Raw genomic sequence first — 21,690 nt, 5'->3', positions numbered from 1 at the left:
AATTATACTCGCCTAATTGTGCTTGCGGGGGTTGAGCTCTGGATCTTTGGTCCCGCCTCTCAACCATCAATCAACAGGTGTACAGGTTCCTGAGCCTATTGGGCTCTATCATATCTACACTTGAAACTGTGCATGGAGTCAACCTCCACCACATCACTTCCTAATGCATTCCATTTGTCAACCACTCTGACACTAAAAAAGTTCTTTCTAATATCTCTGTGGCTCATTTGCGGCTGTGGCTCATCCGCAGCCAGTAGTCACTTCTTTGTCTTGAGACATGCAGTGCTGCCGCCTCCTTCCAGGTAAGTCCTTGTTTTACTTCTCTGTTGGGTAGTTAGCTTCAGAGAGCCAACAGGGCTCCCTACAAAAGTCCAGCATTGAATGTAATGAAATACTATTTTCTGGGTGAGCCTCAGAGGCTCCCCGATACCCTCCCTCTCTCTGTTCAACAGTTTTCATCATTCTGCGAACTGATGTATGTAGCTGCCGGCTCACCTGAACGGGCTCCCTCTTCCCTCTGTAGGTGGAAAGGGATGGGGGTGCTAATGAGTGGGCATTCTAGTTGGATGATGATTTGCTTATTTCTTTTTTTTTTGGGGGGGGGGGGGTTGGGGGGAAGCTCTTTGGCTCTGTTCAGATGTAGGTCTCAATTTTCACCAGTTGGAGGTTTGTATTGTTATGCCTACCTTTTTAGGGGGTATTTCCTTGTTGAAGACAGAAATGACATACAGTACTCTAAATGTAGAAGAGTATGGCCATTGCTCCGTGCGCTTCACTGAGGGAGGGGCCAGGTTCTGGCTCGTGGTCCCCTGTAGGCAAAACTCTTGTAACTGATGTCCCCAAACTAATATAGCACATACCAGTCTGGATAACTTCAGGGAATCTGTTTCATTACATTCAATGGTGGGTTTATAGTACTCATGAATAACAATATATATATTTTTTGTAGGTTGCAATGCAGATACTGAATAATGGACGGTTTGGTATGGCGGCAGCAATGACGGGCACGTTGCGTTACTCTACCAAGAAGGCAATTGATTTTGCCACCACTCGAATGCAGTTTGGTCAGCGCATTGATAGCTTTGGCACTATCCAGGTATAGTTGGTGAGGAAGAGTAGTGTATGTACTAGTACTGCTACCTACTTGTCTACTTGCTGATAGTACTGCTAATATAGTGGATATGTGTTGTCTACTAGCTGCTAGTACTGCTAATATAGTGGACGTGTGTTGTCTACTAGCTGCTAGTAGACAACAGTACTGCTAATATAGTGGATATGTGTTGTCTACTAGCTGCTAGTACTGCTAATATAGTGGATATGTGTTGTCTACTAGCTGCTAGTACTGCTAATATAGTGGATATGTGTTGTCTACTAGCTGCTAGTACTGCTAATATAGTGGACGTGTGTTGTCTACTAGCTGCTAGTACTGCTAATATAGTGGACGTGTGTTGTCTACTAGCTGCTAGTACTGCTAATATAGTGGACGTGTGTTGTCTACTAGCTACAAGTACTGTTAATATAATGGGTATGTTGTCTACTAGCTGCTAGTACTGCTAATATAGTGGACGTGTGTTGTCTACTAGCTGCTAGTACTGCTAATATAGTGGACGTGTGTTGTCTACTAGCTACAAGTACTGTTAATATAATGGGTATGTTGTCTACTAGCTGCTAGTACTGCTAATATAGTGGATGTGTGTTGTCTACTAGCTGCTAGTACTGCTAATATAGTGGATGTGTGTTGTCTACTAGCTGCTAGTACTGCTAATATAGTGGATGTGTGTTGTCTACTAGCTGCTAGTACTGCTAATATAGTGGATATGTGTTGTCTACTAGCTGCTAGTACTGCTAATATAGTGGATGTGTGTTGTCTACTAGCTGCTAGTACTGCTAATATAGTGGATGTGTGTTGTCTACTAGCTGCTAGTACTGCTAATATAGTGGATATGTGTTGTCTACTAGCTGCTAGTACTGCTAATATAGTGGACGTGTGTTGTCTACTAGCTGCTAGTACTGCTAATATAGTGGACGTGTGTTGTCTACTAGCTGCTAGTACTGCTAATATAGTGGATATGTGTTGTCTACTAGCTGCTAGTACTGCTAATATAGTGGATGTGTGTTGTCTACTAGCTGCTAGTACTGCTAATATAGTGGATGTGTGTTGTCTACTAGCTGCTAGTACTGCTAATATAGTGGATGTGTGTTGTCTACTAGCTGCTAGTACTGCTAATATAGTGGATGTGTGTTGTCTACTAGCTGCTAGTACTGCTAATATAGTGGATATGTGTTGTCTACTAGCTGCTAGTACTGCTAATATAGTGGATATGTGTTGTCTACTAGCTGCTAGTACTGCTAATATAGTGGACGTGTGTTGTCTACTAGCTGCTAGTACTGCTAATATAGTGGACGTGTGTTGTCTACTAGCTGCTAGTACTGCTAATATAGTGGACGTGTGTTGTCTACTAGCTGCTAGTACTGCTAATATAGTGGATGTGTGTTGTCTACTAGCTGCTAGTACTGCTAATATAGTGGACGTGTGTTGTCTACTAGCTGCTAGTACTGTTAATATAATGGGTATGTTGTCTACTAGCTGCTAGTAGACAACAGTACTGCTAATATAGTGGATATGTGTTGTCTACTAGCTGCTAGTACTGCTAATATAGTGGATATGTGTTGTCTACTAGCTGCTAGTACTGCTAATATAGTGGACGTGTGTTGTCTACTAGCTGCTAGTACTGCTAATATAGTGGACGTGTGTTGTCTACTAGCTGCTAGTACTGCTAATATAGTGGATGTGTGTTGTCTACTAGCTGCTAGTACTGCTAATATAGTGGATGTGTGTTGTCTACTAGCTGCTAGTACTGCTAATATAGTGGATATGTGTTGTCTACTAGCTGCTAGTACTGCTAATATAGTGGATATGTGTTGTCTACTAGCTGCTAGTACTGCTAATATAGTGGACGTGTGTTGTCTACTAGCTGCTAGTAGACAACAGTACTGCTAATATAGTGGATATGTGTTGTCTACTAGCTGCTAGTACTGCTAATATAATGGATATGTGTTGTCTACTAGCTGCTAGTACTGCTAATATAGTGGATATGTGTTGTCTACTAGCTGCTAGTACTGCTAATATAATGGATATGTGTTGTCTACTAGTTGCTAGTACTGCTAATATAGTGGATGTGTGTTGTCTACTAGCTGCTAGTATAGTGGATTTGTAAATTGTGTACTTGCTGCTAGTACTGCTAATATAGTGGACGTGTGTTGTCTACTAGCTGCTAGTAGACAACAGTACTGCTAATATAGTGGATATGTGTTGTCTACTAGCTGCTAGTACTGCTAATATAATGGATATGTGTTGTCTACTAGCTGCTAGTACTGCTAATATAGTGGATGTGTGTTGTCTACTAGCTGCTAGCACTGCTAATATAGTGGATATGTGTTGTCTACTAGCTGCTAGTACTGCTAATATAGTGGATGTGTGTTGTCTACTAGCTGCTAGCACTGCTAATATAGTGGATATGTGTTGTCTACTAGCTGCTAGCACTGCTAATATAGTGGATATGTGTTGTCTACTAGCTGCTAGTACTGCTAATATAGTGGATGTGTGTTGTCTACTAGCTGCTAGTACTGCTAATATAATGGATATGTGTTGTCTACTAGTTGCTAGTACTGCTAATATAGTGGATGTGTGTTGTCTACTAGCTGCTAGTATAGTGGATTTGTAAATTGTCTACTTGCTGCTAGTACTGCTTCTGATACTGTGCCACATGAAAGATTGATTCAAAAGAGAGGCTCACAGTATTGGGGGTGCTAACTTGAGTTGGATTAGGGCATGACTATACCAAAGGAAACAGTTAGTATAAATGGGGTTAAGTCAGAGTGGGAAAATGTTGTAAGTGGAGTGCCTCAAGGCTCTGTCCTGGGACCTCTGTTATTCATAATATATAAATGATTTAGATTCAGGTTCTAGCAGCAATAATTGCAAATTTGTCGATGACACAAAAATTGGGAGGGTAATAAACACAGGAAAAAGACTCGCTATCACTTCAAAATGATCTAAATAAGGTTTTGAAATGGTCAAAAGATTGGTAGATGCAGTTTAATGCTGACAAATGTAAGGTTTTGAGGCTAGGTAATGATGATAAAAGTTGCAAGATATGAGCTAGATGGTGTTGAGATTGTGAAGTTGGATTGTGAAGGAGATCTGGGAGTTATGATTAGTAAGAATTTAAAACCAAAAAATCAATGCATAAATGTTCATAATAAGGCAAATAGGACATTTCGATTTATTAATCGAAGCGTTAGTAATAAGACACCTGGTGTTGTTCTTCAGCAATATCTTGCTCTGGTTAGGCCCCATTTAGATTATTCAGTTATTTTGGTCGCCGTACTATAGAATGGATATAAATTCACTTGAACGCGTCCAGCTTAGGATGACAAAGCTAATCCCCCAAATTAGAAGCCTGTCATGTGAAGAAAGATTAACAAAGCTTAAATTACATTCTCTAGAAAGGTGAAGAATTAGGGGTGACATGATAGAGGTGTACAAGTGGATGAATGGACATAACAAAGGGGGATATTAATCGGGTAATAAAAGTATCAACACAAGACAGAACACAAAACAAGGGGTATAAATTGGATAAGTTTATATTTTGGAAAAACCTTGGTAAATACTGATTCGGTAACACTAGTTACTGAACCACTATTTATCAGGGTTGGTAAGTACCGGCTGCTTGAACCAGGGTTGTTGATTTGTGGAACCAATTACTGCATAACGTAATAGAAGTATGATCCCTTGATTGTTTCAAACGTAGATTAGACATATATATGAATGAGATTAGGTGGTTATAAATAGGGACTGCCCCGTATGGGCAATAGGCCTTCTGCAGTTACCTTATTCATGTGTACTTATGGTAATATAGTGGATGTGTGTTGTCTACTAGCTGCTAGTTATGCTAGTATAGTGAATGTGTATTGCCTACTACCTGCTAGCACTGCTAATATAGTTGGTGTGTAATTACCTAAGTGTAGTTATAGTATGATCTCGTGGTGTCCCATCTTCGAAGTGCTCTTTGTCATATAACGCTTTGAAACTACTGGCAGTTTTGGCCTCCTCCACCTTCTCACTTAACTCATTCTGTCTGCCACTGTTTGCAAAAGAAAACTGTAATATTTTTTGGCACATTTGTTTCCTTAGCTTGAATCTGTGTCCTGTGTGTGTGTACTGTGTCTCTTGTTGTGAAGTTGCTGGTTTCAGGAATTCCGCTTTGTCAATTTGGTCAATTCCTGTTAGTATTTTATAAGTGGTGATCATACCACATCATCTTCTGTGGAGAGCCCCTATAGCTTCCTGGAGCCATACCAGGCTGATGTGTGTACTGCATATTAGACTGTGGCAACAGTCAATTTAAGGAGTTCTAGACCTACTGGGGGACCAGAGCCAGAACCTGTCACCCTCAAGAGAGGCACGAGGAGCAATGGCCTAAAGACACCCCCAGTGTAAGTGGAAGCAGCCTTTGTTTGCCACCTACCAGGTCAGGCACCTAGAAAGGTAGGAATTCCAAAACATACTACTGCCAGTCAAAAAATTGCGAACCGAAAGCCGAACTAGCAAACAGGACTCTCCAATCAAAAACACGGTAACAAACATGACGTCACCACAACTGCCATGCATCCGTCTGCGCAACCCACTTCCCCCCATGGACGGGGGGGGGGGTCCAGACCTCCACGCCGGCAACTCTCCTCAGTTCAAGAGGCTGTTGTTTGGTGACGGTTGATCGCTCTGGCTCCACTCTTTGCGCAGTGCTGCAGTGTGGTGTTATTGCTCTGTGTTGGTTGTGTGTGAGCCAGGAGTAACACAAGAGTACTGGGGCTGCATGCACCTAGGGCTACCTTCCTTAGGTGCCCCGTAAGTACTGCCTTTGCAGCTTAGGGTTATCTTCCATGAGCCATTCAGGAGCAGCTACCTCCGTGTGGTTCTGTCGCTGCTCGGTGATTGCCCGCCCTTGGGGTTCAACTGGGGTGGTTAGGTTAGGTTAGGTTTTCTTTTGTCTTTGTTTTGATTTGCCTGGTGAGGGTCTGCCTTTAGTGGTGGTAGGACTACTTGTAGGATTTTGGTGGCCCTCCACTAGGTCCCCCGTGCTTGTACACGTCGCAGGGATTCAGCTTTTAGTTTGTTGGCTTTGTAGCTCTGGGATAACCTGTTAGCAGTACCTTGCCTGGGCTTCCCTTAGCAGTCAGCTTAAGGGGCCCTGGAAACACCCATTGGGGCTCAGTGATCCGTTGGAGGAGACCTCTGAGTTCCACCTCGCCTTGTACGAGTTTGAAGGTTGCTCTGTACCCTTGACTCAGGGTGACACTCACCGTCTGCCTCCGCCATGCTGCCTGTTGGGTCAGTGACGCCTTTGACCCAGATTCCTGCGAGTGTTCTTTGCTTGTACTCCATTCACCCAGTCCATCGAGACTGATATTTGGGTGCAGACAGCTTTAGCGTTGCATGCGAGGTTTAGGTTGCAGCAACGTACGAGATTGGTTGCCTTTCCGGATGTCCAGCCTTGCTTTGATTATTTGGTAGTGAGACTCGGGCGGCTTCGGGAATTGCCCCTTCCGGATCGGTGGCGAAGGCATTCGAGCCTGTTCCTCCTGCCGGAGCTTTTGGGGTCGCACCAGTGGGCCCCCTTAATCCCTGCTTTTTCGGGTGGACACTGCCTTTTCTCCAGAGGCAGATGGTTTGGAGGACAGCTTGGCCCTGAGTCCTAACGTGGAGGATTCTGGGGCTGGGGAGGAGTTGACTTTTAAGAACACAATAAAGTAGCCGTCACAACTGCAAGAAAAATGACAGGTTAGATAACAAGAACCTTTCATACTAGAGATGCTATACCAATGACGATACTTTTCAAGACGCTAGTGCTCTCCAGAGTGAGCACTGCTGCACAATGACAGTCCCTTTCAAAGCTGAAGAAATTGCTGACATGTAGAGCATGCAGAGATCCTTTATTACTAGAATCCACTCAGTAAAACGTCTAAACTACTGGGACTGACTAAAGAGCTTAAATTTGTATTCTCTTGAGCGCTTATTATGATACATAATAATTTATACTTGGAAAATATTAGAGGGGCTGGTCTCAAACCTGCACACAGAAATAACACCACATGAGACCAGGAAGCATGGCAGGATGTGCAGAATACCCCTCGTTGAAAAGCAGAGTTGCAACAGGTATTCTGAGAGAGGACTCTATCAACATCAGAGACCTGAGGCTGTTCAACACGCTTCCACTACACATAAGGGGCATAACTGGCCGACCCCTCATAGTGTTCAAGAAAGAGAACTGGATAAGGACCTCCAAAGGATACCTGATCAACCAGGCTGTGATTCATACGTCAGGCTGCGAGCAGCCGAGTCAAACAGCCTGGTTGACCAGTCCAGCAATGAGGAGGCCTGGTCGACGACCGGGCCGCAGGGACGCTAAGACCCGGAAACACTTCAAGATAACTTCAAGGTAAGGGGAGCTTGGGCCCCAATTGACTCTGCTTGGGTGTTGATACCATCGGTACGGGGCTTGTTGTTACAGGGGGAAGGGGTTTTCCTATCCCCCTCCCTGTACGATTTTGTTATGAGTTCGACTCCTCCCCGGGTTCGGTTCAGAGTTCCCTTGGGTTCTTCGGTTCCCTCCTTCTGGAGGTTTTTGGCTTTTCGCATCCCACCAAGGAAGGTGTGGGAGGCCCTTGCGGCTTAACTCGTGTGAGACCCGGATTATGCCTCGATAATGAGGCCTTCTTTGGAGTTAGGCTCCTCTTTTCCTTATTGGGTGCAATGCGAGTTGCCGGAATCTTCCTGGCTAACAGTCTGCCTTTTCTTTCGTTGGGGGCTTGGCATTCGTTTTGTCGGACCGTGCACTGTGCACTTGAATGACAGGAGTTGACCACGGTCCTTCAGGTTTACCTGGAGGGTGAGTTGGAGTACCTCAATGCGTGCTTGTTCGCCCCCATCCTTTCTCATGATGTCAGCCAGGTGCAGCTTCACGTGTAGGTTCCCTTCCTTTTGGCATCCCTGGTGGCCGAGAATTTGCACACCCGTGGGCACTTGGCTTCGGTCTTGCGTTTCTTTTCCCTGCTGGAGCTGTCTTCGGGGTGGGTGTGGAGGAGCTGGGTTCTGGGCCAGTGTCCAGTGTGCTTGCTTCGGCAGCTCAGGCGTCGGCTGCCTTGTTGAAGTTGTTTGTACCGTTTATGAGGGAGGTGGTGTCCATGTTCTTCGCTTCTAGCCTCGCATGCTGACAGGCGGTGCTCGTCCATTCTTTGGAATCGTCTTGGTCCCTGGCTCTTAGATTTTCATCCTCTTTCTGGGGGAGCCCCGTCAGCTCCCCAGAGTTATCCAGGCTGATATTACTAATTGTCAAACTTTGGCATCAGTCATGTGTATAGAGTTTTTAGGCCTACCGGGGACCACGAGCCAGAACCTGGCCCCCTCAGAGAGGCATGGGGAGCAATGGCCTATAGAAACCCCCAAGTGGTTGGAAGCCTTCTATGTCTGCCATGGACCAGGTCAGGCACCCAGAAAGGTAAGCATCCCAAAACAAACCCCTAATCTGGTGAAAATTGCTACAAAAAAACCGAACTAGTGGACAGAACTCCCCAAACAGAAACGAGCAAATGAGCATGACGTCACACGTCGTCGTGCTGCTGTCTGTGCAGCTACCCCCTCCCCGGGAGGGGGAAGGGGGGCCCCCAGACCCCTACGCCAGCCATCCACACCTCAGTTCTGAGGTTGATACTAGAGGCAGAGGTCATGTGCTCTGGCTTCAGTGATTGTTCCAGCACTGTACCTAGAGTGTGGTGGCTGCCTTCCATGGGTGCACGAGCCAGGAGTTATTCAACAGTATTTGGGCTGCATGCGCCTAGGGTTCCCTTCCCTAGGTGCCCTGTAAGACTGCCCTTGGGGCTTGAGGGCCGCCTTCCACAAGTTTTGTTGGTTCCTGTCTCTGCTGGCCGCTTTACTGCTTGGTTTTTCGGCCGCCCTCTGGGTGCTTAGGTGTTTTGTTTCCCTTGTTTACCTTAGGGTAAGAAGCAGTTTGCACAGATAAGGGGTGCAAGGTACTGCGCAGCTTGTTTTCCCCATTCATAGCAACCAGCTCTGTTCCTTTAGGGTACGCTGTCCTCTTGCGGGGTTTTATTTTTATTTTTGTTGTGTTGCCTGGTGGGGGGAGTCTGCCTTGATTATTGCACCCATTGTACCTGTCCTGAGTACGTTCTCTCTTCTGAGAGTATGTTCTCTTCTTCTGACCCCTCTGCTAGGTCCCCATGAGTGTACACGTCCCTAGGGTTCAGCTTTAGTGTTACTTGGTAGTCTTGGGCGCTGGTTAGCAGTACCCTGCCTGGGATTCCCTGGGCGTGAGTTCCGTCTCAGGACCCTGGGAAACCCCACGGGAGTGCGCAGGTCCGATGGATGTGGCCCCTGAGTCCCCCCTTGCTTTGATATCTGTTTTGATAGGGTTGCTCAGTTTTCCTTGTCTCAGAGTGTGACTCACTGTTTTTTGCCTCCATCACACTGCCTTGGGTTGGTGACACTTTCGACCCAGAGTCTTGCGAGTTTTGCTGCTTGCTGGTGACTCAGTTTACCTGATTCACCAGCAAGCAGCTGTGAGCTGCAAGATGATACTCCTGCAGTGGAGGATCCTGGGGCAGACTTGGGCCCCATTGGATACCGCCTGGATTTTTCTGCCCTCTGAGCGGGGCTTACTGTTACAAGGAGTGGGGTTTTCCTTTCCTCCCCGCTGCATACGAGTTGGATTTGGTGTCTTCCCCTCCCCGGGTTTGGTTCCGTTTACCCCCGGGTGTGTCTTTTGGTTCTGTCTTTCCGGTGGTTTTCGGCTTCCCACATCCAACCTCCTGCGGTGCTGGTGGCCCTTGCGGCTTACCTCCTGCGTGACCCAGAGTATGCCTCTGTTATGGATCTGACTTCGTTCAGGTTTGGATCTTCATTTCCTTACTGGGTCCGTTACGAGGTTCTGGAGTCGTCCTGTGTTTGCTTTGGAGGCTTGGCATACCTTCTGTCATTCCTGTTTCCTGGAGTGGCTCGAGGCTTCGACGGTGGTTCAGGTTTTCCTGGGGGGCGAGATTGAGCACCTCAATGAGTGCTTGTTTGCTCCTACCCTTCCTCAGGATGTTGGCGTTGTACAGCTCCATGTGCAGGTTCCTTCCCTTTCGGCTGCGCAGGTTGCTGAGGACTTGCGCACTCGTGGCCTCTTGGCTTGGGCTTTGTGTTTCTCTTCCTTCCTGGAGCTGTCTTCGGACTGGCTTAACCCCTGTACTGCGCACCCGTTTTTGGCAGAAACTTCAAAGTGCAATTGTTAAGGACATAATTTTGTTGTTTTTATAAATATTCAGGTAAAGATAATGTCAAAATGTTTCCAAACTAAACTATTTTAATTTCAAAACACAAAGAGTAATGAAAACATTAAACAACATTAAAATACAACCTAAAAAAAAAAAAAACGGACAACTCCCAAAATGACTTTTGTCGGCTGGCGCAGTTGAGTGGTTAACCCTTAAATGGCGCATGGCTATATACCATTTGCAGCCCGTCCTCCAAAAATGGGGTGGTTAATGTAAGGAGACAAATAAGTGCAATTATGTACCATTCATAGCAGTTAGGAATTATTTTCACTTAGTATTAAATTGTACTGTCAAATATATTGTGAATATTTGAGTTTACCTGAAAAACTGGATAGAAAACCACAACCTCACCTAACCGTCTTAGTTTTTGAAGATAATAATTGTATTGCTTCTTAATTACAATTAGTACTGAACCTATAGCTATATTGATATTACAGTTTTATAAAACTAATAAAACAAAACTAAAATATATCAATAAATTGTAAAGTAACTCAGGATATTTTAAAATTTTGTATAAAATCTATATTGTTTAATAAACCTGAAAAAGAAATTCCTGATATTTAAAACTTGTGTAAAGCAAGCTGAAGTTGAAATCTTCATCCTAAAATTTTGAGTGTCTTAACAGAAAACGAGGAGAATTAAATCGAGGGAGGGAGTTGGGTAAATGTAACAGTCCCATAAGTGCATTTATGCACTGTTTATGACAGTAAGAAAGTGTACTTATTACACTTAGTATTAAATCGTACTGTCAATTCGGAGGATGGGTTGACCATTTGACACCCACAGGCGCAAAAAAAAAAAAAAAAATTTCTTCCAAACCTGTTAAGTTGTGTTCCCTGATCATGGGGAAAAAAATCAATTGTACTTACCGGCGACGTAATTGAGCCGACAAGATGGGTGGTGACGTCACAGTTTGCATGTTCGCTCATGCACGGTGCGTCCCGGAGGCGTTGCGCGCCGTCTTCAAGCAGCCAGAGTTGCCACGAATTTATTTTTGCGTCATTATTTACAGTGTCTCGGTGTGTATGCTTTGCAATATTAGTCACTAATTGTGTTGCACATAATGTTACTTCACAGTTATTGTCAATAAATGTTGCATATGTCGAGTATACACATGTGCACACAAACATTTTCTATTACTGCATTATATTATGTACAGTAATCACAATGTTCATTATTTTATATGTACACACTAGCACGCACTATGTACAGGTTTTTGCACTATTATTGCACATTTAGAAATCTTGGAGCGAGTGGTAGTCATTGAAGCAGTTGACAGCACACAATGCAACTCCACACCCTTCACACCATGTCTGCACCATTTTATGTTTCTGTTCTCTTCGTTTTGTTGTTTTACATACTAGGCATGCACGTTGGCCTATTGCACGCTTTCCACCTGCTGGCAAATTCTTTAGTCTGTGTTGCTGAAAGGCCTCTATGTGAGCGAGCCTGGGTGTTACAGCATACTGCAACACTGGGTTCATGATTGGTCTTTGTATGCCAAGGACTTCTTGACCAAACTTTGCTAAAAACTGTGTTGCAAGTGTAAAAGCAAATGAACGGAAAATAGGTTTACGTCCAGTTTTCACCAGATACAATTATATCAGTTCAACATGCTCATGTCAACAAGATGGAAAAACACTTTTTTCGTCCACTTCAATGTTTTCTGCACACACACGATAGTGCCAATCATCATGTCAGCCTTATCAATCAAACGCATATTGATTTTGTAGTCAAGAACACAATCTTGCTTATATACTGGTTCTCTCGTTACACTGTGCACCTTGCCACTGTTCAACATTGTACGATCATGAACGGTTGTCAGCAGGTTCACTTCTCTCTTGTCTTTCCACCGTACCAAGAGTATTTGATCACATTTCCATACCTAGCACTCACCAACTGCAAGTCCACCATCAAACACTGGCATTTCCCTTCTTCGTGCCTTTACTGTGCCAACCAACCCGGTTCTTTTTTCAATCAAGAACCTAGCTAGCAATGGACTTGTATAGTAATTATCTGTGTATAGGATGTGGCCCTTGTTCATCCATGGTGCCATCAGTGACTTCACCACACTACCAGAGAAACCATGTTCATTGTTACCGGGAATGTCTACAGCGCTAGCTGAATACAGAATCATGTGTAACACGTATCCTGTTTCAGTAGACGGTTGGAACAAGTTAAGTGAGAAGGTGGTGGAGGCCAAGACCGTCAGTAATTTCAAAGCGTTATATGACAAAGAGTGCTGGGAAGACGGGACACCACGAGCGTAGCTCTCATCCTGTAACTACACTTAGGTAATTACAGTCACACAGTACAAAGAATTTCAATCCAAATCTGTTTCATTTGGAGGGAATATATTGTTTGAATGAAACACGTTCTTTGAAAAGCACAAGGGATTCGTCAATCACCAGCTTCTGTGCTGGTATATAAAAATCTCTGAACTTTCCAATCACTTCATTCACATAGTGCCTCACTCGCCAAAGTCTATCATCCTCTGTCCGGTTCTCATTACTTACAAAATGCAAACACCTGAGTAGTATCTGAAACCTGTCTCGGGACATACATTTCCTGAACAAAGGTGTTGGAGTAGTCAGATCTTTCCTCCAATAATCTGTGATAGCGTGTTTGACACAGTGCTTCATCAACGTACATATTGATAAAAACACATACATTTCACCTACAGTGGTGGTTTTCCAACGTTGCAATCGTGAAAATTCTGTTATCTCTTTTTCCAATGAGATGAGCCGCATGAAGGTTCCTTTGGTGTACAAAATATTCCATGAGCGGCTCGTCATAGAATGCTGTAAAATAATCCAATTCACACACATCTTCTCCATTATCAGGGAAAAGCTCTGTAATCCCATTGTCTTTATTGTGAAAGGCAGGAATTCGAGGAATAAAACCGGCACCATCATTCCACATTAATACACCTGGTGTCCTGCGAGACGCAACAGGGGACACGACGGCGAGGAAGCGATGCGCACCGTGGACCAGGAGCTGAAGCCAGTCTACGCACAGTACGGCCGCTACGTGCACGTGAGATGGAAGCACGTGAACATGAGGCTCTTGGTGCCTCATGTTGTTCCATGCGGTGGCGCTTGATTGGGCGAGATGCTGCTGACGCATGATACCAGGAGGCCTGGTCGACGACCGGGCCGCGGGGACACTAAGCCCCGGAAGCACCTCAAGGTAGCCTCAAGGTAGCCAAGGTACCCTCAGATTCTAAAATAAGCACAGGAACTGTGTGGTCGTGGGTGAATTGGAGTAGATGCTGGGCGAGGTGGCATGGGTGAGCGTATAGGCCTCACCATGGGAGGCGGCTGTATGTCATTTTCACTGTCGGTGCTACTATCATCGGTCAATTGTGTGTAGTCCTTATCTATGTCAGAGTCATCAAAATCACTTTCCTCACCATCAGAAAATAATTCACTAGTTATTTGTTTGTGGGTGAGTGATTGCGTGGTGCGCGCCCAGGAAGCGTTTGGCCGTGTGCTCGACATGGTGGCTGCTGGGTAACTGATGTCTCCCACGCGATGATAGCGTGAGCTGGATTTTTTTTCAAAATGGCGGCTGTTTACTATAGCCCCTGGGCAGCATATGGTGGCCCCCCCTCTACCCCGCGGACCATTCAAATCATGCGCGGTACTCCAGTACATCATATGATGGAAAGCGCAAGTTATTGCGAGTTACTCAACCCATCATATGATGTGTTGTGCACTTAAAGGGTTAAATAAAAAAAAACAGTTGAAACAATTTGAAAAATGGACAAATGCCATAAAGGTTTGTTCAGTGTTTGTCAGGTAGGCTGTTCCATTATGACAATCTTTGTGTGTTTCAAATGTGTTCCATTTGTTTTGTATTTTTCATTTATTTCTCAATAATGGAGCAGCCTACCCGACAAACACTGAATGAACCTTTTTGGCATTTCTGTTTTCAAAATTCTTTATTTTTCTGGGGGGAGCCCCATCGGCTCCCCAGAGCTATACCAGGCTGATATGCTAATATCAGACTTTGCTACCAGTCATGTGTATGGAGTTCTAGGGCCTACCGGGGACCACGGCCAGAGCCTGGCCACCTCAGAGAGGCAAGGGGAGCAATGGCCTATAGAAACCCCCGTGTGGTTGGAAGCATTCTATGTCTGCCATTGACCGGGTCAAGCACCCAGAAAGGTAAGAATTCCAAAACAAACCCCCTATTCTGGTTAAAATTGCTACCAAAAAGCAAACTAGTGGATAGAACTCCCCAACAGAAAACAAGCAAACTAGTATGATGTCACATGTCACCGCGCCACTATCTGCCAGCTCCCCCCTCCCCTTCCCGGGGAGGGGAGAGCCCCAGACCTCTCATGCCGGCTATCCACCCATCAGTTCTTCGGCTGATGCTTTAGGCACCGGTTGTGTGCTCCGGCTCTATTAGTTGTTTCAGCACTGTACCTAGAGTGTGGTGTCTGTCTTCTAGGTGGTGCGTGAGTCGGGAGTGAGTCTCCAGTACTCGGACTGCATGCGCCTAGGGCAACCTTCCCTAGGTGCCCTGTAAGTACTGCCCTTGGGGCTTGGGGCCACCTTCCACAAGTTCCTTGGGTCCTGCCCCTGCTAGGCCGTTTATTACTTGGTTTTCAGCCACCCTTTGTTTGCTTAGGTGTTCTGTCGCCCTTGTTCGCCTGAGGGTAAGGGGCAGTTTTGCACCGGTGGGGAGCAGGGTGCTGCGCAGCTTGTTTTCACCTATACGGCAGCCAGTTCTGTTCCTGCCTGGGTACGCTATCCTCTTGCAGGGTTTTCTTTTTATTTTTGTTTATCTACCTGGTTGGGGTCTGCCTTTGTTCTTCCCCCTTGTGTCCCTTGTGTTCTGAGTATTATTCTGGTGGTTCCCCCTGCTAGGTCCCCGTGAGTGTACACGTTCCGGGGGTTCAGTTCTTAGAAAGTTGTTTGGTAGCTTTGGACGCTGGTTAGCCGTACCCTGCCTGGGATTACCTGAGCGTGAGTAAACGCTCGGGACCCTGGAAAATCCCTGGGGGCGCATGGGTCTGATGGATGTGACCCCGGAGTCACATCCATCATGTTGTCGCTGCTTCGCTTCGTTGGCCGGTTATGTTGTCGCTGCTTACTCTTTTAGCTCCTGTCCTGTGTCATGGGTTGTTTTTTCTAATTAGCGGTTCCCTAGGGTTGCGTTCTGTTTGGCGACTTTTCTTGTGCAGTAGTTCTAGTTGGCGCCTTCCCGCATAGCGGGTTGTGTAGTTCGGCCAGCGTGTCCTGCGCATGCGCTGTGGGAGTTTGTTTTGGTCTGGGCGGTGTAATTACCTAAGTGTAGTTACAGGATGAGAGCTACACTCGTGGTGTGTTTCAGTGCTGGTGTTCTGCGCCCCTTTTTTTTCTCGGGTGCTTCACCTCTCGCTCTTCTCCCTTCTCAGGTATGTGCCCCGTTGCTCCGGGGGTGTCATGGATTACAGCTGTGGGGAGGACGCAGAGGTTTTCCCTGTGTCGTGGGTGTGGGCCTCCTCCTTTGCCTCTACCCTGCTCTCCTGCTTGTCCAGCTCTGGCTTCTTCACCTGGCGGTGCTCCCGAGATCTTCTTGGCACTGTTGGGTCGTGTCACGTTCGTGCCTCTGTTCGACAGGTGAGTTTCTGCGGTCTGGCGTCTTTCGGCCGGGCGCTGAATGCGGAGATATTTATATACCTGTCTTTATTTAGGTATATTTATGTACAAATATGAGACCGTCGGCACACCTGTGACTGTCCCTTTTCAACCCTTCCAGTCCCACTCGTCGGCATGTCCAACCCATGCTAGAATCATTCAGGGGACCCACCTCTTTCGTGTTATGAGGTGTGTGGGTTGTGATGCTGGTTATGTACTCACCTGGTTGGGCTCGCCTGGTTGTGCTTGCGGGCTCTGAGCTCTGGCTCGTTGGTCCCGCCTATATGGAAGAACATGCAGGATAGTACCAGTGGAGCGCAGTGGTGCCATAGGCACAATCAGGGAACACTGTATAAACATCAGAGGTCTAATGTTGTTAAACGTCCTACCTGCGAGCATAAGACATATTGCCGGTACATCCGTGGACATCTTCAAGAGAACACTAGCCTGTTTTCTAATAGAGGTTCTGGACCAACCTCTCACAAGTCAAGCCTAGCCTCGGGCCGGGCTTGGGGAGTAAATGAACTCCCAAAACTCCATCGAGCAGATATCGAGCAGGTATCTCCGCCGTTGGTCGCCTGGTGTGCAGGTTCCTGGGCTTACTGGGTTCTGTCGTGTCTCCGTTGGCCCTGTCTGGGGTCTCCCTGGAGTCTGCCTGCACCGTTCTCTGCCTTCGCAGAGACAATTTGCTACATACTTGTAATTACCTAAGTGTAATTTCCTAAGTGTAGTTACAGGATGAGAGCTACGCTCGTGGTGTCCCGTCTTCCCAGCACTCTTTTCATATAACGCTTTGAAACTACTGACGGTCTTGGCCTCCACCACCTTCTCACCTAACTTGTTCCAACCATCTACCACTCTATTTGCGAAAGTGAATTTTCTTATATTTCTTGGGTATCTGTGTTTAGCTAGTGTAAATCTATGACCTCTTGTTCTTAAAGTTCTAGGTCTCAGGAAATCTTCCCTATCGATTTTATCAATTCCTGTTACTATTTTGTTGCATGCTGCGTGTGGTGCATGTTGCTGCTGTACGTGTGCATTGGTAACGTGTTTCGCGGTGGCGTGTCCTTGTTCTTGTGTCAGGTTGTGGTGTGACACTTTGCTGCTGTTTTGTGCCTGGGGTTTGCTTGTGTTATTTTTTGTGGTCTTCGGGTCCTTGGCTTAGCCCTTCCATGTGGATGGGGTTCTGTCCACGCCTGATTGTTCACCCCTGGTTGTGTTTCCTGGGGTTTGAGCTTTGGCTCTTTCGTCTTGCCTCTCCCCTATCGCTTCCCTGGCATCTCCTTTGCTTGGTTTTGCCTGCACTTGCTGCTGTATGGGGGAAGTCGGTTTCCGCCGCTTCCATTCCTTGTGCATTCCCTTTGTTTCCTTCTCTGCCACAGGGGTTTTCTTCATGCGTTCCTTGGTTTCTTGGGCGTTCCTTCAGCCTGTGTCATATGGTGCGCTTATGTGTCTTGGTCTGTTTTCGTTGCTCGTACCCCTTGGTTCGGGTACTGTTCTGGTGGCAACCCTTACGCCTTCTTCAGTTTTCCTGGCTTGCCCTGCCTGTTGGCATTTCAGGGTCTAGCGATGTCTCGCGTCAGACCCGTCGTTTCTGATCTCCTGGCGGGCTTGCTTGCATTGGGGAGCTTTCTGTTCAGCAGACGTTCCATCTCCTTATTTGCCACGATCTTTGGTGGTCGTGCCCGAGATCTTCCAACGGCTCCGCCTCTTCCCGGCCTCGGATGAGCCTTGTCGGGGCTGATTACATTCTGCCTCGAGTGACTCGCCTCCGGTTGGTAATCTGGTGGCTTCGTTGTTGGTGTCCCACCTGCATGCTTCTTTTTGGCGGCAGTATAGGGTATTTTGGCGGTCCTTCCTTTTCCTTCTGTCCCTTCTTAGGTGGCTGCGGTTGTTTGCGTCGGCTTGGTTTTTCTGGTGGGGGTTGGGGGCCCGTCGTCTTGCCACATACTGTCGCCTCGTTTCGTCCGGCGCTGGCGGAGCTGCTTCGGCTTGCTTTTGGTCTTGTTGTTGCTTCTGCACCGTTAGTAAGCTGTCTCGTGCGTTGTTTCACCTCCGGCCTGTTCGTGCGCCGCTTGCACCGTCCTGGTCTCTGGTCAGTGTGCTCTGTCTTCTCCTCGGTTGGTGGTGGCCCTTCGGTTCAGGTTTGTTTTTCGACGGCTCTTTTTCCTGTTGGCATTTGCCTCTGTGGGTCGGGTCGCTGGCCTTCTTGCTCTCCTCCGCAGGGGTTTCTGCTCCTTCGGTCTTGGCGTTTTGGTTGTTCGGTGGCAGCCGTCTCCATCTTTTCTGGCACGGGATGGGGCTGCTGCATTCTGGAGGGGTCCTTGGTTTGTTGGTGCTTGGTTGGTCGGGACAGGGGTGTGGCATGTTTTTGTGTTCGGTAGCGGCCCTCCGCTATTATTTGCATGCCGCGGCCTCTATGTCCGGGGCGTGCTTTGAGTTGATTCGGTTCCATTCTTCCCTGTTCGCGGGTGAAGGTGTCCCGAGTTATCTGCCGTGTTGCAGCTAGCCTGCCTGTGTTCTTTCCCCATGACCGTGGCGTTCGTGGCTTCACTGCTCTTGCTACCGTCTGGGCGGCGTGTCCTTGCTGTCATTCGGACACGGATCTTTTGGTGTTCGTACAGGGGCCTTGCTGCTCGTTGTCTCGTGATGTTCCCGAGCCCTTTCGGGCCTGTGTCGCCTTGGGTTGGCGTTTGCAGCCGGTTGTCTCGCTTCCATTGAGGGGTACATGGTGACCGCCTCCCGGTTTAGTCCCTTTGACCTTCTTCTGTGGGTAGTTAGCTCTGGGGAGCCGACAGGGCTTCCCCCAGAAAACCAGCGTCGAATGTAATAACGCCTTTTTCTGGGTGAGATCCGGAGGCTCTCCAGCAACCCTCTCTCCCTCCGGTTGGTGGTTTTTCGCGTGTTTTGACATCAAGCCTCACAACTGATGGGTGGATAGCCAGCGTGGGAGGTCTGGGGCTCCCCCTTCCCCCTCTCAGAGAGTGGGGAGCTGCGCAGACAACGAAGTGGTGACGTGTGACGTCATACTAGTTTGCTTGTTTTCTGTTGGGGAGTTCTATCCACTAGCTCGGCTTTTGGTAGCAATTTTAACCAGAATAGGGGTTTTGTTTTGGAATGCTTACCTTTCTGGATGCTTGACCCGGTCGATGGCAGATATAGAAGGCTTTCAACCACACGGGGGTTTTTATAGACCATTGCTTCCCTTGCCTCTCTGAGGGGGCCAGGCTCTGACTTGTGGTCCCCGGTAGGCTCTAGAACTCCATACACATGACTGATGGCAAAGTGTGACATTAGCATATCAGCCTGGTATAGCTCCGGGGAGCCTTCGGGTCTCACCCAAAAAAAGGCGTTTCATTACATTCAACGCTGGTTTTTTTATTTTTTTTTTTTTAAGAAACATGGAGCAGCCTACCTGACAAACACTGAACGAACCTTTTTAACATTTGTTCTTTCTTTAAAAAAATTCATTTTGTTTTTCTACAAAAAAGTCAATGCTTTGCAACATCCCAGCATCAATAGCCTCTTTAAACAAAGGTTAAATAATTTGTACATCGTCGGAGGCATCTGAGAATGGGCGAGAAGCAGCCCGCGACCCCACCATGTGGTGTTGACGTTATTCAAATAAGCGGTCGCCTAACGAAACAAATTGTCGGCGATGGTTATCTTGAGATGATTTCGGGGCTTTAGTGTCCCCGCGGCCCGGTCCTCGACCAGGCCTCCACCCCCAGGAAGCAGCCCGTAACAACTGACTAACACCCAGGTACCTATTTTACTGCTAGGTAACAGGGGCATAGGGTGAAAGAAACTCTGCCCATTGTTTCTCACTGGCGCCTGGGATCGAACCCAGGACCACAGGATCACAAGTCCAACGTGCTGTCCGCTCGGCCGACCGGCGATCGGGGCGTTCGTTACCCAAATTGGATGCCATTTGAGGCAGTCGTCACTCGATGTTCAACTGCACCTGTACTTTTAATTATCTTGTCATCTTCCTCATTTTATGATATAAATTGTGCCAATATCTGTCTTACTACTAAAACCTCCCTTCGTCTCAACAGTATATATATAACTTTTCAAATTGCAAGCTAAACGTCGGTCGCTTTATGCCAAAAATATAATCTTGATTTAGACTGGTGCACAGTAATGCACACTAGCCATCTTGAGGTTATCTTGAGATGATTTCGGGGCTTAGCGTCTTGGTCGCCCGGTCCTCGACCAGGCCTCCTTTTTGTTACACACCCACAGGAAACAGCCTGTAGCAGCTGTCTAACTCCCAGGTACCTATTTTATTGCTAGGTGAACAGATGCATCAGGGTGAAGGAAACTCTGCCCATTTGTTTCTGCTTCCACCGGGGATTGAACCTGGAACCTCAGGACAACGAATCCGAAGCGCTGTCCCCTCAGCTTTCAGGCCCTCAGGCCATTGTTCCATTGTTATAATGATTTGTATTAGTTGTTATGAATAAAATGTGTGATTCTGATGATGTTTGTGTTATGTTGCTCTTGTGACACTCTCATGTAATTAATGTGCTATCTTTTAACCTTTTGCAGGAGAAGCTGGCTCGAATGGCGATGGCGCACTACGTAACAGAATCAATGGCTTATATGATCTCATCAAGCATGGACTCCGGGTCCACGGACTACCACCTGGAGGCTGCTGTTAGCAAAGTTAGTACTTGCTACAACCCTTATTATTTGTCAAATTTAATGCACTGAAATATTTAGTTGCTGAATTTGGACACATGGCAATGGCTTCTGACATAGATATGAAAAATATAAAGCCTTAATTGAAGACATTTTTGTTTTGGACAAATTAAAAATGAAATGAAAGTTATACCAAACTACTTTGTTATGCATCTATGCATCTCAACACAACCATATATATATACAGTGGCACCTCGACTTACGATTGACCCGACTTACGATAATTTCGAGTTACGATGTAAATTTCATCGAAAAATGTGACTCAACATACGATGGTATCGTCGACAAACGATATTTGTTGGTACACGTTCGGGTCGACCAAGCACGTGGTTCCCGGTCACGGGGGCCGACCTGCCTCAGTTTACTACAGCTGCTTGCTTAGTGACGATCGCGCCTATAAGAAATTCCGCGTTTGTGGTGATTTTCTGTGGGGAGCCCCTACTGCTCCCTGGAGCTTATCGGGCTAATGTATGTTATATTAGACCGGGACATTAGCTAAGGAGTTCAGACCTACCAGGGACCAGCGCCAGAACCTGGCCCCTTCAGAGAGGTTACAGGTTGGGAGCAATGACCCTGGAAAACCCCCTTGTGGTTGGGGTTTTTCCTTATCTGCCATCGACCGGGGTTAGGCACCCAGGAAGGTAGGCGTAACAAAACAAACCCCACATGGTAAGAAACTACAACAAAAACCGAACAGAGAGGTAGAAAACTCCCTACAATCCCAAGGAAACAATCAAACAATCAATTTACTGCTGCGCCGGTCATCCACGCAGCCCTCCCCTCCCCGGGAGGGGGAGAGGGAGGGGGGGCCCCGGACCTCACCACGCCGGCTGCCTTCAGTTCGGAAACTAGGCTTCAACCAACGCAAAAAATCCCGCTGATCAGATGGGAGAGAGGGTAGCCAGGGAGCCTCTGGGGCAAGGTGTAACATACCTTGTGTGTATGTGTATAAACATATGTACTG

The 21,690-nt window shown here is 46.8% G+C and overlaps 1 protein-coding gene across 1 annotated transcript in view; it reads left to right on the top strand.

Moving 5' to 3' along the window:
- Positions 1-21,690, top strand: part of Acadvl (Acyl-CoA dehydrogenase very long chain) — a 224,065-nt gene that overhangs the window by 148,633 nt on the left and 53,742 nt on the right. The window contains exons 7-8 of the mRNA XM_045748593.2: positions 950-1,096; positions 20,574-20,690. Of these exons, the coding sequence (XP_045604549.1) occupies positions 950-1,096; positions 20,574-20,690 (264 nt within the window). The remainder of the gene's footprint in view (positions 1-949; positions 1,097-20,573; positions 20,691-21,690) is intronic.

This window comes from Procambarus clarkii, chromosome 2 (assembly GCF_040958095.1).
Source record: "Procambarus clarkii isolate CNS0578487 chromosome 2, FALCON_Pclarkii_2.0, whole genome shotgun sequence".
NCBI lineage: Eukaryota > Metazoa > Arthropoda > Malacostraca > Decapoda > Cambaridae > Procambarus > Procambarus clarkii.
The sequence above is the reverse complement of the archived record's forward strand: the minus strand, read 5'-3'. Positions and strand labels throughout refer to the sequence as shown.